The 17284-nt window shown below is 42.0% G+C and overlaps 1 protein-coding gene across 3 annotated transcripts in view; it reads right to left on the bottom strand.

The window, feature by feature from the left end:
* The window catches only part of DGKI (diacylglycerol kinase iota), a 151936-nt gene extending 149251 nt beyond the window's left edge, over nt 1-2685 (bottom strand). For all 3 annotated transcript variants that reach the window (XM_075275203.1, XM_075275204.1, XM_075275208.1), the window contains exon 1: nt 2412-2685. In XM_075275203.1, the coding sequence (XP_075131304.1) occupies nt 2412-2590 (179 nt within the window). In that variant the 5' untranslated portion in view covers nt 2591-2685. The remainder of the gene's footprint in view (nt 1-2411) is intronic.
* Between the last annotated feature and the right edge of the window lie 14599 nt (nt 2686-17284).

Raw genomic sequence — 17284 nt, 5'->3', positions numbered from 1 at the left:
GTGTCACTGTCCCCTCACCTGTACACCCAGTGTCACTGTCCCCTCACCTGTACATCCAGTGTCACTGTCCCCTCACCTGTACACCCAGTGTCACTGTCCCCTCACCTGTACATGCAGTGTCACACTGTCCCCTCACCTGTACATCCAGTGTCACACTGTCCCCTCACCTGTACATCCAGTGTCACTGTCCCCTCACCTGTACACCCAGTGTCACTGTCCCCTCACCTGTACATGCAGTGTCACTGTCCCCTCACCTGTACACCCAGTGTCACTGTCCCCTCACCTGTACACCCAGTGTCACTGTCCCCTCACCTGTACACCCAGTGTCACTGTCCCCTCACCTGTACACCCAGTGTCACACTGTCCCCTCACCTGTACATCCAGTGTCACTGTCCCCTCACCTGTACATGCAGTGTCACTGTCCCCTCACCTGTACACCCAGTGTCACTGTCCCCTCACCTGTACATGCAGTGTCACTGTCCCCTCACCTGTACACCCAGTGTCACTGTCCCCTCAACTGTACACCCAGTGTCACTGTCCCCTCACCTGTACACCCAGTGTCACACTGTCCCCTCACCTGTACATCCAGTGTCACTGTCCCCTCACCTGTACACCCAGTGTCACTGTCCCCTCACCTGTACATGCAGTGTCAATGTCCCCTCACCTGTACACCCAGTGTCACTGTCCCCTCACCTGTACATCCAGTGTCACTGTCCCCTCACCTGTACATCCAGTGTCACTGTCCCCTCACCTGTACACCCAGTGTCACACTGTCCCCTCACCTGTACATCCAGTGTCACTGTCCCCTCACCTGTACACCCAGTGTCACTGTCCCCTCACCTGTACATGCAGTGTCACACTGTCCCCTCACCTGTACACCCAGTGTCACTGTCCCCTCACCTGTACATCCAGTGTCACTGTCCCCTCACCTGTACACCCAGTGTCACACTGTCCCCTCACCTGTACATCCAGTGTCACTGTCCCCTCACCTGTACACCCAGTGTCACTGTTCCCTCACCTGTACACCCAGTGTCACACTGTCCCCTCACCTGTACATCCAGTGTCACTGTCCCCTCACCTGTACACCCAGTGTCACTGTCCCCTCACCTGTACACCCAGTTTCACACTGTCCCCTCACCTGTACATCCAGTGTCACTGTGCCCTCACCTGTACACCCAGTGTCACTGTCCCCTCACCAGTACATGCAGTGTCACACTGTCCCCTCACCGGTACATACAGTGTCACTGTCCCCTCACCTGTACATACAGTGTCACTGTCCCCTCACCTGTACATACAGTGTCACTGTCCCCTCACCTGTACATCCAGTGTCACTGTCCCCTCACCTGTACATACAGTGTCACTGTCCCCTCACCTGTACACCCAGTGTCACTGTCCCCTCACCTGTACACCCAGTGTCACACTGTCCCCTCACCTGTACATCCAGTGTCACTGTCCCCTCACCAGTACATGCAGTGTCACACTGTCCCCTCACCGGTACATACAGTGTCACTGTCCCCTCACCTGTACATACAGTGTCACTGTCCCCTCACCTGTACACCCAGTGTCACTGTCCCCTCACCTGTACATGCAGTGTCACACTGTCCCCTCACCTGTACATCCAGTGTCACTGTCCCCTCACCTGTACATGCAGTGTCACTGTCCCCTCACCTGTACACCCAGTGTCACTGTCCCCTCACCTGTACATGCAGTGTCACACTGTCCCCTCACCTGTACACCCAGTGTCACTGTCCCCTCACCTGTACATCCAGTGTCACTGTCCCCTCACCTGTACATACAGTGTCACTGTCCCCTCACCTGTACATGCAGTGTCACTGTCCCCTCACCTGTACACCCAGTGTCACACTGTCCCCTCACCTGTACACCCAGTGTCACACTGTCCCCTCACCTGTACACCCAGTGTCACTGTCCCCTCACCTGTACATCCAGTGTCACTGTCCCCTCACCTGTACATACAGTGTCACTGTCCCCTCACCTGTACATACAGTGTCACTGTCCCCTCACCTGTACACCCAGTGTCACTGTCCCCTCACCTGTACACCCAGTGTCACTGTCCCCTCACCTGTACACCCAGTGTCACACTGTCCCCTCACCTGTACACCCAGTGTCACTGTCCCCTCACCTGTACACCCAGTGTCACACTGTCCCCTCACCTGTACACCCAGTGTCACTGTCCCCTCACCTGTACACCCAGTGTCACACTGTCCCCTCACCTGTACACCCAGTGTCACTGTCCCCTCACCTGTACACCCAGTGTCACACTGTCCCCTCACCTGTACACCCAGTGTCACTGTCCCCTCACCTGTACACCCAGTGTCACACTGTCCCCTCACCTGTACACCCAGTGTCACTGTCCCCTCACCTGTACACCCAGTGTCACACTGTCCCCTCACCTGTAGGACACCTGTTTCCGGAAGGTCAGGTTCCGGAGCTTCTCCTCCACGGACTCCTCCCTGTCCCTGTGTCCGTTCCCCGGCTCCTGCACAGTAGATTCCCCAGCCGCGTCCTGTCCTCCCTCGGCTCCCCGGCAGCCGTTCTCCCTGGTCTGAGCTCCTTCGAGCGGCGGGTTCATGTCTGTGCCGGCCCCGGGGCTGAGCGGGGGGTCCCGGGCGCAGTCACCGCTCCGCTCCCAGGCGCTGCAAATGGAGGAGGCGCCGCTGCAGCATCCATGGGGGGAGAGAGCCGGGGCATTGTGGGAAACTCCTCCCTGACCAATCACAGCACAGAACTCAGCCCCGCCCCAAGTACCGCCCCCTCCTCATCACCGGAGCGCCCCTGACCACTACAGCCTCATCATTACTATGATACACACACTACATCAGCATCACACATACAGTACTACAACATCATCACACACTACAACATCATCACACACTACAACATCATCACAGATACAGTACTACAACATCATCACAGATACTACAGCCTCATCACACATACAGTACTACAGCCTCATCACACATACTACAGCCTCATCACACATACAGTACTACAGCCTCATCACACATACAGTACTACAGCTACATCACACACTATATCAGCATCACACATACACTACTACAGCCACATCACACATCAGCATCACACATACAGTACTACAGCCTCATCACACATACAGTACTACAGCCTCATCACACACTACATCAGCATCACATGTACAGTACTACAGCCTCATCACACATACTACAGCCTCATCACACATACTACAGCCTCATCACACATACTACAGCCTCATCACACATACTACAGCCTCATCACACATACAGTACTACAGCCTCATCACACATACAGTACTACAGCCTCATCACACATACAGTACTACAGCTACATCACACACTATATCAGCATCACACATACAGTACTACAGCCACATCACACATCAGCATCACACATACAGTACTACAGCCTCATCACACATACAGTACTACAGCCTCATCACACACTACATCAGCATCACATGTACAGTACTACAGCCTCATCACACACTACATCAGCATCACACATACAGTACTACAGCCTCATCACACATACAGTACTACAGCCTCATCACACATACAGTACTACAGCCTCATCACACATACTACAGCCTCATCACACATACAGTACTACAGCCTCATCACACATACAGTACTACAGCTACATCACACACTATATCAGCATCACACATACAGTACTACAGCCACATCACACATCAGCATCACACATACAGTACTACAGCCTCATCACTACTATGATACACACACTATACCAGCATCACACATACAGTACTACAACATCATCACACACTACAACATCATCACAGATACAGTACTATAACATCATCACACACTACATCAGCATCACACATACAGTACTACAACATCATCACACACTACATCAGCATCACACATACAGTACTACAGCTACATCACACATACTACATCAGCATCACACATACAGTACTACAGCCTCATCACACACTACACCAGCATCACACATACAGTACTACAACATCATCACACACTACAACATCATCACAGATACAGTACTGCAGCCACATCACACATCAGCATCACACATACAGTACTAGAGCCTCATCACACATACAGTACTACAGCCTCATCACACACTACATCAGCATCACACATACAATACTACAGCCTCATCACACATACTACAGCCTCATCATTACTATGATACACACACTATACCAGCATCACACATACAGTACTACAACATCATCACACATACAGTACTACAGCTATATCACACATACTACATCAGCATCACACATACAGTACTACAGCCTCATCACTACTATGATACACACACTATACCAGCATCACACATACAGTACTACAACATCATCACACATACAGTACTACAGCCTCATCATTACTATGATACACACACTATACCAGCATCACACATACAGTACTACAACATCATCACACACTACAACATCATCACAGATACAGTACTACAGCCTCATCACACACTACATCAGCATCACACATACAGTACTACAGCCTCATCACACACTACATCAGCATCACACATACAGTACTACAATATCATCACACACTACATCAGCATCACATGTACAGTACTACAGCCACATCACACATCAGCATCACACATACAGTACTACAGCCTCATCACACATACAGTACTACTGCCTCATCACACACTACATCAGCATCACACATACAATACTACAGCCTCATCACACATACTACAGCCTCATCATTACTATGATACACACACTATACCAGCATCACACATACATTACTACAACATCATCACACATACAGTACTACAGCCTCATCACACACTACATCAGCATCACATGTACAGTACTACAGCTTCATCACACATACTACAGCCTCATCACACATACAGTACTACAGCCTCATCACACATACAGTACTACAGCCTCATCACACATACTACAGCCTCATCACACATACAGTACTACAGCCTCATCACACATACAGTACTACAGCTACATCACACACTATATCAGCATCACACATACAGTACTACAGCCACATCACACATCAGCATCACACATACAGTACTACAGCCTCATCACACATACAGTACTACAGCCTCATCACACATACAGTACTACAGCCTCATCACACATACAGTACTACAGCCTCATCACACACTACATCAGCATCACATATACAGTACTACAGCCTCATCACACATACTACAGCCTCATCACACATACAGTACTACAGCCTCATCACACATACAGTACTACTGCCTCATCACACACTATATCAGCATCGCACATACAGTACTACAGCCTCATCACATACAACATCAGCATCACACGTACTACATCATCATCATCATCATCACACATACTACATCAGCATCACACATATTACTGCCTCATCACACATACTACTGCCTCATCATACATACTACTGCTCATCACACATACTACTGCCTCATCACACATACTACTGCCTCATCACACATACTACAGCCTCATCACACATACAGTACTACAGCCTCATCACACATACAGTACTACAGCCTCATCACACATACAGTACTACAGCTACATCACACACTATATCAGCATCACACATACAGTACTACAGCCACATCACACATCAGCATCACACATACAGTACTACAGCCTCATCACACATACAGTACTACAGCCTCATCACACACTACATCAGCATCACATGTACAGTACTACAGCCTCATCACACATACTACAGCCTCATCACACACTACATCAGCATCACACATACAGTACTACAGCCTCATCACACATACAGTACTACAGCCTCATCACACATACAGTACTACAGCCTCATCACACATACTACAACCTCATCACACATACAGTACTACAGCCTCATCACACATACAGTACTACAGCTACATCACACACTATATCAGCATCACACATACAGTACTACAGCCACATCACACATCAGCATCACACATACAGTACTACAGCCTCATCACACATACAGTACTACAGCCTCATCACACACTACATCAGCATCACATGTACAGTACTACAGCCTCATCACACATACTACAGCCTCATCACACACTACATCAGCATCACACATACAGTACTACAGCCTCATCACACATACAGTACTACAGCCTCATCACACATACAGTACTACAGCCTCATCACACATACTACAGCCTCATCACACATACAGTACTACAGCCTCATCACACATACAGTACTACAGCTACATCACACACTATATCAGCATCACACATACAGTACTACAGCCACATCACACATCAGCATCACACATACAGTACTACAGCCTCATCACTACTATGATACACACACTATACCAGCATCACACATACAGTACTACAACATCATCACACACTACAACATCATCACAGATACAGTACTATAACATCATCACACACTACATCAGCATCACACATACAGTACTACAACATCATCACACACTACATCAGCATCACACATACAGTACTACAGCTACATCACACATACTACATCAGCATCACACATACAGTACTACAGCCTCATCACACACTACACCAGCATCACACATACAGTACTACAACATCATCACACACTACAACATCATCACACATACAGTACTACAGCCTCATCACACATACAGTACTACAGCCTCATCACACACTACATCAGCATCACACATACAATACTACAGCCTCATCACACATACTACAGCCTCATCATTACTATGATACACACACTATACCAGCATCACACATACAGTACTACAACATCATCACACATACAGTACTACAGCTATATCACACATACTACATCAGCATCACACATACAGTACTACAGCCTCATCACTACTATGATACACACACTATACCAGCATCACACATACAGTACTACAACATCATCACACATACAGTACTACAGCCTCATCATTACTATGATACACACACTATACCAGCATCACACATACAGTACTACAACATCATCACACACTACAACATCATCACAGATACAGTACTACAGCCTCATCACACACTACATCAGCATCACACATACAGTACTACAGCCTCATCACACACTACATCAGCATCACACATACAGTACTACAATATCATCACACACTACATCAGCATCACATGTACAGTACTACAGCCACATCACACATCAGCATCACACATACAGTACTACAGCCTCATCACACATACAGTACTACTGCCTCATCACACACTACATCAGCATCACACATACAATACTACAGCCTCATCACACATACTACAGCCTCATCATTACTATGATACACACACTATACCAGCATCACACATACATTACTACAACATCATCACACATACAGTACTACAGCCTCATCACACACTACATCAGCATCACATGTACAGTACTACAGCCTCATCACACATACTACAGCCTCATCACACATACAGTACTACAGCCTCATCACACATACAGTACTACAGCCTCATCACACATACTACAGCCTCATCACACATACAGTACTACAGCCTCATCACACATACAGTACTACAGCTACATCACACACTATATCAGCATCACACATACAGTACTACAGCCACATCACACATCAGCATCACACATACAGTACTACAGCCTCATCACACATACAGTACTACAGCCTCATCACACATACAGTACTACAGCCTCATCACACATACAGTACTACAGCCTCATCACACACTACATCAGCATCACACATACAGTACTACAGCCTCATCACACATACTACAGCCTCATCACACATACAGTACTACAGCCTCATCACACATACAGTACTACTGCCTCATCACACACTATATCAGCATCGCACATACAGTACTACAGCCTCATCACATACAACATCAGCATCACACGTACTACATCATCATCATCATCATCACACATACTACATCAGCATCACACATATTACTGCCTCATCACACATACTACTGCCTCATCATACATACTACTGCTCATCACACATACTACTGCCTCATCACACATACTACTGCCTCATCACACATACTACTGCCTCATCACACATACTACAGCCTCATCATTACTATGATACACACACTACATCAGCATCGCACATACAGTACTACAGCCTCATCACATACTACATCAGCATCACACGTACTACAACATCATCATCATCATCATCACACATACTACATCAGCATCACACATACAGTACTACAGCCTCATCACATACAACATCAGCATCACACGTACTACATCATCATCATCATCACACATACTACATCAGCATCACACATATTACTGCCTCATCACACATACTACTGCCTCATCATACATACTACTGCTCATCACACATACTACTGCCTCATCACACATACTACTGCCTCATCACACGTACTACTGCCTCATCACACATACTACTGCCTCATCACACGTACTACTGCCTCATCACACATACTACTGCCTCATCACACGTACTACTGCCTCATCATACATACTACTGCTCATCACACATACTACTGCCTCGTCACATACTACTGCCTCATCATACATACTGCTGCCTCATCACACGTACTACTGCCTCATCACACATACTACTGCCTCATCACACGTACTACTGCCTCATCACACATACTACGGCCTCATCATACATACTACTGCCTCATCACACATACTACTGCCTCATCACACGTACTACTGCCTCATGATGCATACTACTGCTCATCACACGTACTACTGCCTCATCACACATACTACAGCCTCATCACACGTACTACAGCCTCATCATTACTATGATACACACACTACATCAGCATCACACATACTACTGCCTCATCATACATACTACTGCCTCATCATACATACTACTGCTCCTCACACATACTACTGCCTCATCACATGTACTACAGCCTCATCATTACTATGATACACACACTACATCAGCATCACACATACTACTGCCTCATCACACATACTACTGCCTCATCACACGTACTACTGCCTCATCACATGTACTACTGCCTCATCACACATACTACTGCCTCATCACACATACTACTGCCTCATCATACATACTACTGCTCATCACACATACTACTGCCTCATCACATACTACTGCTCATCACACATACTACTGCCTCATCTCATACTACTGCCTCATCATACATACTACTGCTCATCACACATACTACTGCCTCATCACATACTACTGCCTCATCATACATACTACTGCTCATCACACATACTACTGCCTCGTCACATACTACTGCCTCATCATACATACTGCTGCCTCATCACACGTATTACTGCCTCATCACACATACTACTGCTCATCACACGTACTACTGCCTCATCACACATACTACTGCCTCATCACATGTACTACTGCCTCATCACATACTACTGCCTCATCACACGTACTACTGCCTCATCACATACTACTGCCTCATCACACGTACTACTGCCTCATCATACATACTACTGCTCATCACACATACTACTGCCTCATCACATACTACTGCCTCATCATACATACTACTGCTCATCACACATACTACTGCATCATCACATTCTACTGCCTCATTTCATACTACTGCCTCATTACACATACTACTGCCTCATCACACGTACTACTGCCTCATCATATACTACTGCCTCATCATGCATACTACTTCTCATCACACATACTACTGCCTCATCACATACTACTGCCTCATCACATACTACTGCCTCATCACACGTACTACTGCCTCATCACACGTAATACTGCCTTATCACACATACTACTGCCTCATCACACGTACTACTGCCTTATCACACATACTACTGCCTCATCACACATACTCTTCTGCCTCATCACATACTACTGCCTCATCACACATACTACATCAGCATCGCACATACTACTGCATCATCACATACTATTGCCTCATCACACATACTACTGCCTCATCACACGTACTACTGCCTTATCACACATACTACTGCCTCATCACACATACTCTTCTGCCTCATCACATACTACTGCCTCATCACACATACTACATCAGCATCACACATACTACTGCCTCATCACACATACTACATCATCATCACACATACTACTGCCTCATCACACATACAACATCCCCATCATCACACATACAAATGCCTCATCACACATACTACTGCCTCATCACACACACACTACATCAGCATCACATATACTACATCAACATCATCACACATACTACTGCCTCATCATACATACTACTGCCTCATCACACATACTACTGCCTCATCACACATACTACTGCCTCATAATACATATTACTGCCTCATCACACATACTACTGCCTCATCATACATACTACTGCCTCATCACACATACTACTGCCTCATCTCACATACTACATCATCATCACACATACTACTGCCTCATCACACATACTACAACATCATCTCACATACACTACATCAGCATCACACGTACTACATCATCATCATACATACTACTGCCTCATCACACATACTACTGCCTCATCACACATACTACTGCAACATCATACTACTTCCCCATCATCATCACACATACTACATCCTCCTCATCACACATACTACAGCCTCATCATTACTATGATACACACACTACATCCTCATCATCACACATACTGCCTCTTCTCACATACTACTGCCTCATCACACATACTACTGCCTCATCACACATACTACATCATCTCACACACACTGCATCATCATCATCATCTCACACCCACTACATCATCATCATCCTCATCACACATACTACATCCTCATCATCACACATACTACAGCCTCATCATTACTATGATACACACACTACATCAGCATCATCATAACCACACATATTACATCCTCATCATTACTATGATACACACTTCTACAGCCTCATTATCCCACATACTACATCCTCTTCATCGCACACACTACATCCTCCTCATCACACATACTACAGCCTCATCATTACTATTATACAAACTACAACAGCCTCATCATCGCACATACTACATCCCCAGCATCATCACACATACTACATCCTCCTCACCACACATACTACAGCCTCATCAATACTATGATACACACTACTACAGCCTCATCATCACACACACTACAGCCTCATCATCACACATACTACAGCCTCATCATCACATACACTACAGCCTCATCATCACACATACTACTTCCCCATCATCATCAGACATGCTTCATCCTCCTCATCACACATACTGCATCCTCATTATCACACACACTACATCCCCATCATCACACATACTACTTCCTCATCATCATCACACATGCTACATCCTCCTCACCACACATACTACAGCTTCATCATTACTATGATACATACTACATCATCATCCATTATGATTTATACTACACCTTCATCATCCATACTACAGCCTCATCCTGCATCTTCATGCACTCCGTACCCTCCTCATCTCAGAGCATGCCCACAACACTCTACCATAGTTGTCAATGTTGCGTTGTTTCATGACTAACTCTCTTGCCCTTTTGTGATGTTGTAACACTGGACTCCCCCTTTAGGGGGCAGTATTGTGGTAATTCTCAGAATATTCCTTGTAGCATTAGATCACAGTGCCCCTCTGACTTCCTGCCACCCACAGCCCTTACCTCACTGGCAGTGTTCTCATTAGTGACGCCCACTCAGGAATCCATTGTCATCCCTTGGCTGTCACCCTGGTGTCACCCCCCGTCCCCCGCAATAGTCACAACCAGAGCTGTCCGGACCCGCTCTCATCACAGACTCCTCCATGGTAGATCTTTATGTTGCTATACGTATATTGCCATGCTTTACATCGCTGACCGTCTCGCTGCCCACGTCACTTACACCCACCATTATCACTGCGTCCCTTTTAACCATTTCACTCCTGCAAACCCGATAAATCAGCTTTCTTTGTGTCAGGGCGCTGTTCAGTCTTTCAGGCTGATGTATTTATAGATCTAGGCATATTAAGGATCTTGCAAAAGTATTTACCCCCTAAAAAGTCTGCAGGTTGTCCATGCCTTTACGTGCCGTTATTATACACTGGGCCTCTTCAAACCCCAAAAGTATAATAAGAGGAGGCCCAAAGGGGATGCCGAAATCTAGTAGACAGTCATACTCACCTCACCAGTGTTCATTCCTGGACGTCCTCCAGCCTCCTGGGCAACATCAAAGGCCCCAAGGGACCCATAAAGCCCATACCTGGGTGGTCACGTGCACCTAAGTCATGACACTATCTGGTCACTGATGTTACCCAAAGGGCCAGAGGAGGCCACCAGACAATGAATGGGAGCCCAAAGGGTTGTGGAAAGATGAGTATGGCTGTTTATGATTTTTCCACAACTACTCTGGGCCCTGAAGAAACCCAGAGTAGAAAATTGATTTTACCCACAACATTTAGGTTCCGCCGAATCAGAAATGTAAAAAGAATTCCAGGTTTGACGAACTTGAAAAATTCATAACTAACCAATTCCCTCCATGTCTACTCCCAATACCCCCCACAATGGAGACACTCGAGCAAATGCTGCGGCCTGCTCATCATAATTGTAACTGTCTCAAGTAAGCCCCACCTCTCAGATAACCACCACCCATTTGTCGTAAAGAAGGGATCACTAAAAATGTTATAGGCAAGACTAAGACTTTTACCCCTATAATAATGCTCCTATGTACAAGAATATAACTATTATAATACTACTCCTATGTACAAGAATATAACTACTATAATACTACTCCTATGTACAAGAATATAACTACTATAATACCACTCCTATGTACAAGAATATAACTACTATAATACTGCCCCCTATGTACAAGAATATAACTACTATAATACTGCTCCTATGTACAAGAATATAACTACTATAATACTACTCCTATGTACAAGAATATAACTACTATAATACTGCTCCTATGTACAAGAATATAACTACTATAATACTGCTCCTATGTACAAGAATATAACTACTATAATACTACCTATGTACAAGAATATAACTACTATAATACTACCTATGTACAAGAATATAACTACTATAATACTACTCCTATGTACAAGAATATAACTACTATAATACTGCTCCTATGTACAAGAATATAACTACTATAATACTACTCCTATGTACAAGAATATAACTACTATAATACTACCTCCTATGTACAAGAATATAACTACTATAATACTGCTCCTATGTACAAGAATATAACTACTATAATACCACCTCCCTCCTATGTACAAGAATATAACTACTATAATACTACCTCCTATGTACAAGAATATAACTACTATAATACTGCTCCTATGTACAAGAATATAACTACTATAATACCGCCCCCCATGTACAAGAATATAACTACTATAATACTACCTCCTATGTACAAGAATATAACTACTACAATATTACTCCTATGTACAAGAATATAACTACTATAATACTACTCCTATGTACAAGAATATAACTACTATAATACTGCCCCCCATGTACAAGAATATAACTACTATAATACTGCCCCCTATGTACAAGAATATAACTACTATAATACTGCTCCTATGTACAAGAATATAACTACTATAATACTGCTCCCATGTACAAGAATATAACTACTATAATACTACCTCCTATGTACAAGAATATAACTACTACAATATTACTTCTATGTACAAGAATATAACTACTATAATACTACTCCTATGTACAAGAATATAACTACTATAATACTACTATGTACAAGAATATAACTACTATAATACTACTCCTATGTACAAGAATATAACTACTATAATACTGCCCCCCATGTACAAGAATATAACTACTATAATACTGCCCCCTATGTACAAGAATATAACTACTATAATACTGCTCCTATGTACAAGAATATAACTACTATAATACTGCTCCCATGTACAAGAATATAACTACTATAATACTACCTCCTATGTACAAGAATATAACTACTATAATACTACCTATGTACAAGAATATAACTACTATAATACTGCCCCCTATGTACAAGAATATAACTACTATAATACTACCTATGTACAAGAATATAACTACTATAATACTACTCCTATGTACAAGAATATAACTACTATAATACTGCTCCTATGTACAAGAATATAACTACTATAATACTACCTCCTATGTACAAGAATATAACTACTATAATACTGCTCCTATGTACAAGAATATAACTACTATAATACCACCTCCCTCCTATGTACAAGAATATAACTACTATAATACTACCTCCTATGTACAAGAATATAACTACTATAATACTGCCCCCTATGTACAAGAATATAACTACTATAATACTGCTCCTATGTACAAGAATATAACTACTATAATACTGCTCCTATGTACAAGAATATAACTACTATAATACTACTCCTATGTACAAGAATATAACTACTATAATACTGCTCCTATGTACAAGAATATAACTACTATAATACTGCTCCTATGTACAAGAATATAACTACTATAATACTACCTATGTACAAGAATATAACTACTATAATACTACCTATGTACAAGAATATAACTACTATAATACTACCTATGTACAAGAATATAACTACTATAATACTACTCCTATGTACAAGAATATAACTACTATAATACTGCTCCTATGTACAAGAATATAACTACTATAATACTACTCCTATGTACAAGAATATAACTACTATAATACTACCTCCTATGTACAAGAATATAACTACTATAATACTGCTCCTATGTACAAGAATATAACTACTATAATACCACCTCCCTCCTATGTACAAGAATATAACTACTATAATACTACCTCCTATGTACAAGAATATAACTACTATAATACTGCCCCCTATGTACAAGAATATAACTACTATAATACTACCTCCTATGTACAAGAATATAACTACTATAATACTACCTATGTACAAGAATATAACTACTATAATACTACTCCTATGTACAAGAATATAACTACTATAATACTGCTCCTATGTACAAGAATATAACTACTATAATACTACTCCTATGTACAAGAATATAACTACTATAATACTACCTCCTATGTACAAGAATATAACTACTATAATACTGCTCCTATGTACAAGAATATAACTACTATAATACCACCTCCCTCCTATGTACAAGAATATAACTACTATAATACTACCTCCTATGTACAAGAATATAACTACTATAATACTGCTCCTATGTACAAGAATATAACTACTATAATACCGCCCCCCATGTACAAGAATATAACTACTATAATACTACCTCCTATGTACAAGAATATAACTACTACAATATTACTCCTATGTACAAGAATATAACTACTATAATACTACTCCTATGTACAAGAATATAACTACTATAATACTGCCCCCCATGTACAAGAATATAACTACTATAATACTGCCCCCTATGTACAAGAATATAACTACTATAATACTGCTCCTATGTACAAGAATATAACTACTATAATACTGCTCCCATGTACAAGAATATAACTACTATAATACTACCTCCTATGTACAAGAATATAACTACTACAATATTACTCCTATGTACAAGAATATAGCTACTATAATACTACTCCTATGTACAAGAATATAACTACTATAATACTACTATGTACAAGAATATAACTACTATAATACTACTCCTATGTACAAGAATATAACTACTATAATACTGCCCCCCATGTACAAGAATATAACTACTATAATACTGCCCCCTATGTACAAGAATATAACTACTATAATACTGCTCCCATGTACAAGACTATAACTACTATAATACTACCTCCTATGTACAAGAATATAACTACTACAATATTACTCCTATGTACAAGAATATAACTACTATAATACTGCTCCTATGTACAAGAATATAACTACTATAATACTACTCCTATGTACAAGAATATAACTACTATAATACTACTATGTACAAGAATATAACTACTATAATACTACTCCTATGTACAAGAATATAACTACTATAATACTGCCCCCCATGTACAAGAATATAACTACTATAATACTACTCCTATGTACAAGAATATAACTACTATTGTTATAGCCGCATTCGGCTATATCCTGGATCAATCAGTCAGTCCAAATTAAATGAGCATGTTTGTGCACAAATCGCTAATAATGAGACAGACACAGAGTTCCGTATCAAACCAGCCATGCTCTTCGCCCACCTCAGCATTACTGGCTCTTTATTGAAAGTACACACACTTAAGAGACAAAGAAAGGAGGGGTCACTGCCCCCCTTGGCATTCCTGAGTTGCTGTCCATCTCCCATTGGCTCCAAACTTCAATGTCCAGCCAGACACCTCCTTGCTCCAGTCTGTGGAATTCTGTTACTGGGTGTGCCAAATAAGAATCAAGCTCCATTTTGGTTTCAAAGTCGTTTGTCTCAGAACTGTAGGAAAAATTAGTATTTCCAAAACACATCATACATATAAAGTATATGAAACTTGATTCATGTTCTCAGACTTGACATTATAATACTGCCCCCCATGTACAAGAATATAACTACTATAATACTGCCCCCTATGTACAAGAATATAACTACTATAATACTACCTCCTATGTACAAGAATATAACTACTATAATACTGCCCCCTATGTACAAGAATATAACTACTATAATACTGCTCCTATGTACAAGAATATAACTACTATAATACTGCCCCCTATGTACAAGAATATAACTACTATAATACTGCTCCTATGTACAAGAATATAACTACTATAATACTGCTCCTATGTACAAGAATATAACTACTATAATACTACTCCTATGTATAAGAATATAACTACTATAATACTGCTCCTATGTACAAGAATATAACTACTATAATACTGTTCCTATGTACAAGAATATAACTACTATAATACTGCCCCCTATGTACAAGAATATAACTACTATAATACTGCTCCTATATACAAGAATATAACTACTATAATACTACTCCTATGTATAAGAATATAACTACTATAATACTGCTCCTATGTACAAGAATATAACTACTATAATACTGCTCCTATGTACAAGAATATAACTACTATAATACTGCCCCTATGCACTCTTATATATAACTACTATAACACATGATGAATAATGTTACCCCCTCTGTATGTTAAAGAGAACCTTTCACCACTTTTGGGCACATGCAGTTTTATATACTGCTGGAAAGCTGACAGTGCGCTGAATTCAGCACACTGTCGGCTTTCCCGATCTGTGCCCGGTGTA

The sequence above is a fragment of the Leptodactylus fuscus genome, chromosome 5 (genome assembly GCF_031893055.1).
Source record: "Leptodactylus fuscus isolate aLepFus1 chromosome 5, aLepFus1.hap2, whole genome shotgun sequence".
Taxonomy (NCBI): Eukaryota; Metazoa; Chordata; class Amphibia; order Anura; family Leptodactylidae; genus Leptodactylus; species Leptodactylus fuscus.
The sequence above is the reverse complement of the archived record's forward strand: the minus strand, read 5'-3'. Positions and strand labels throughout refer to the sequence as shown.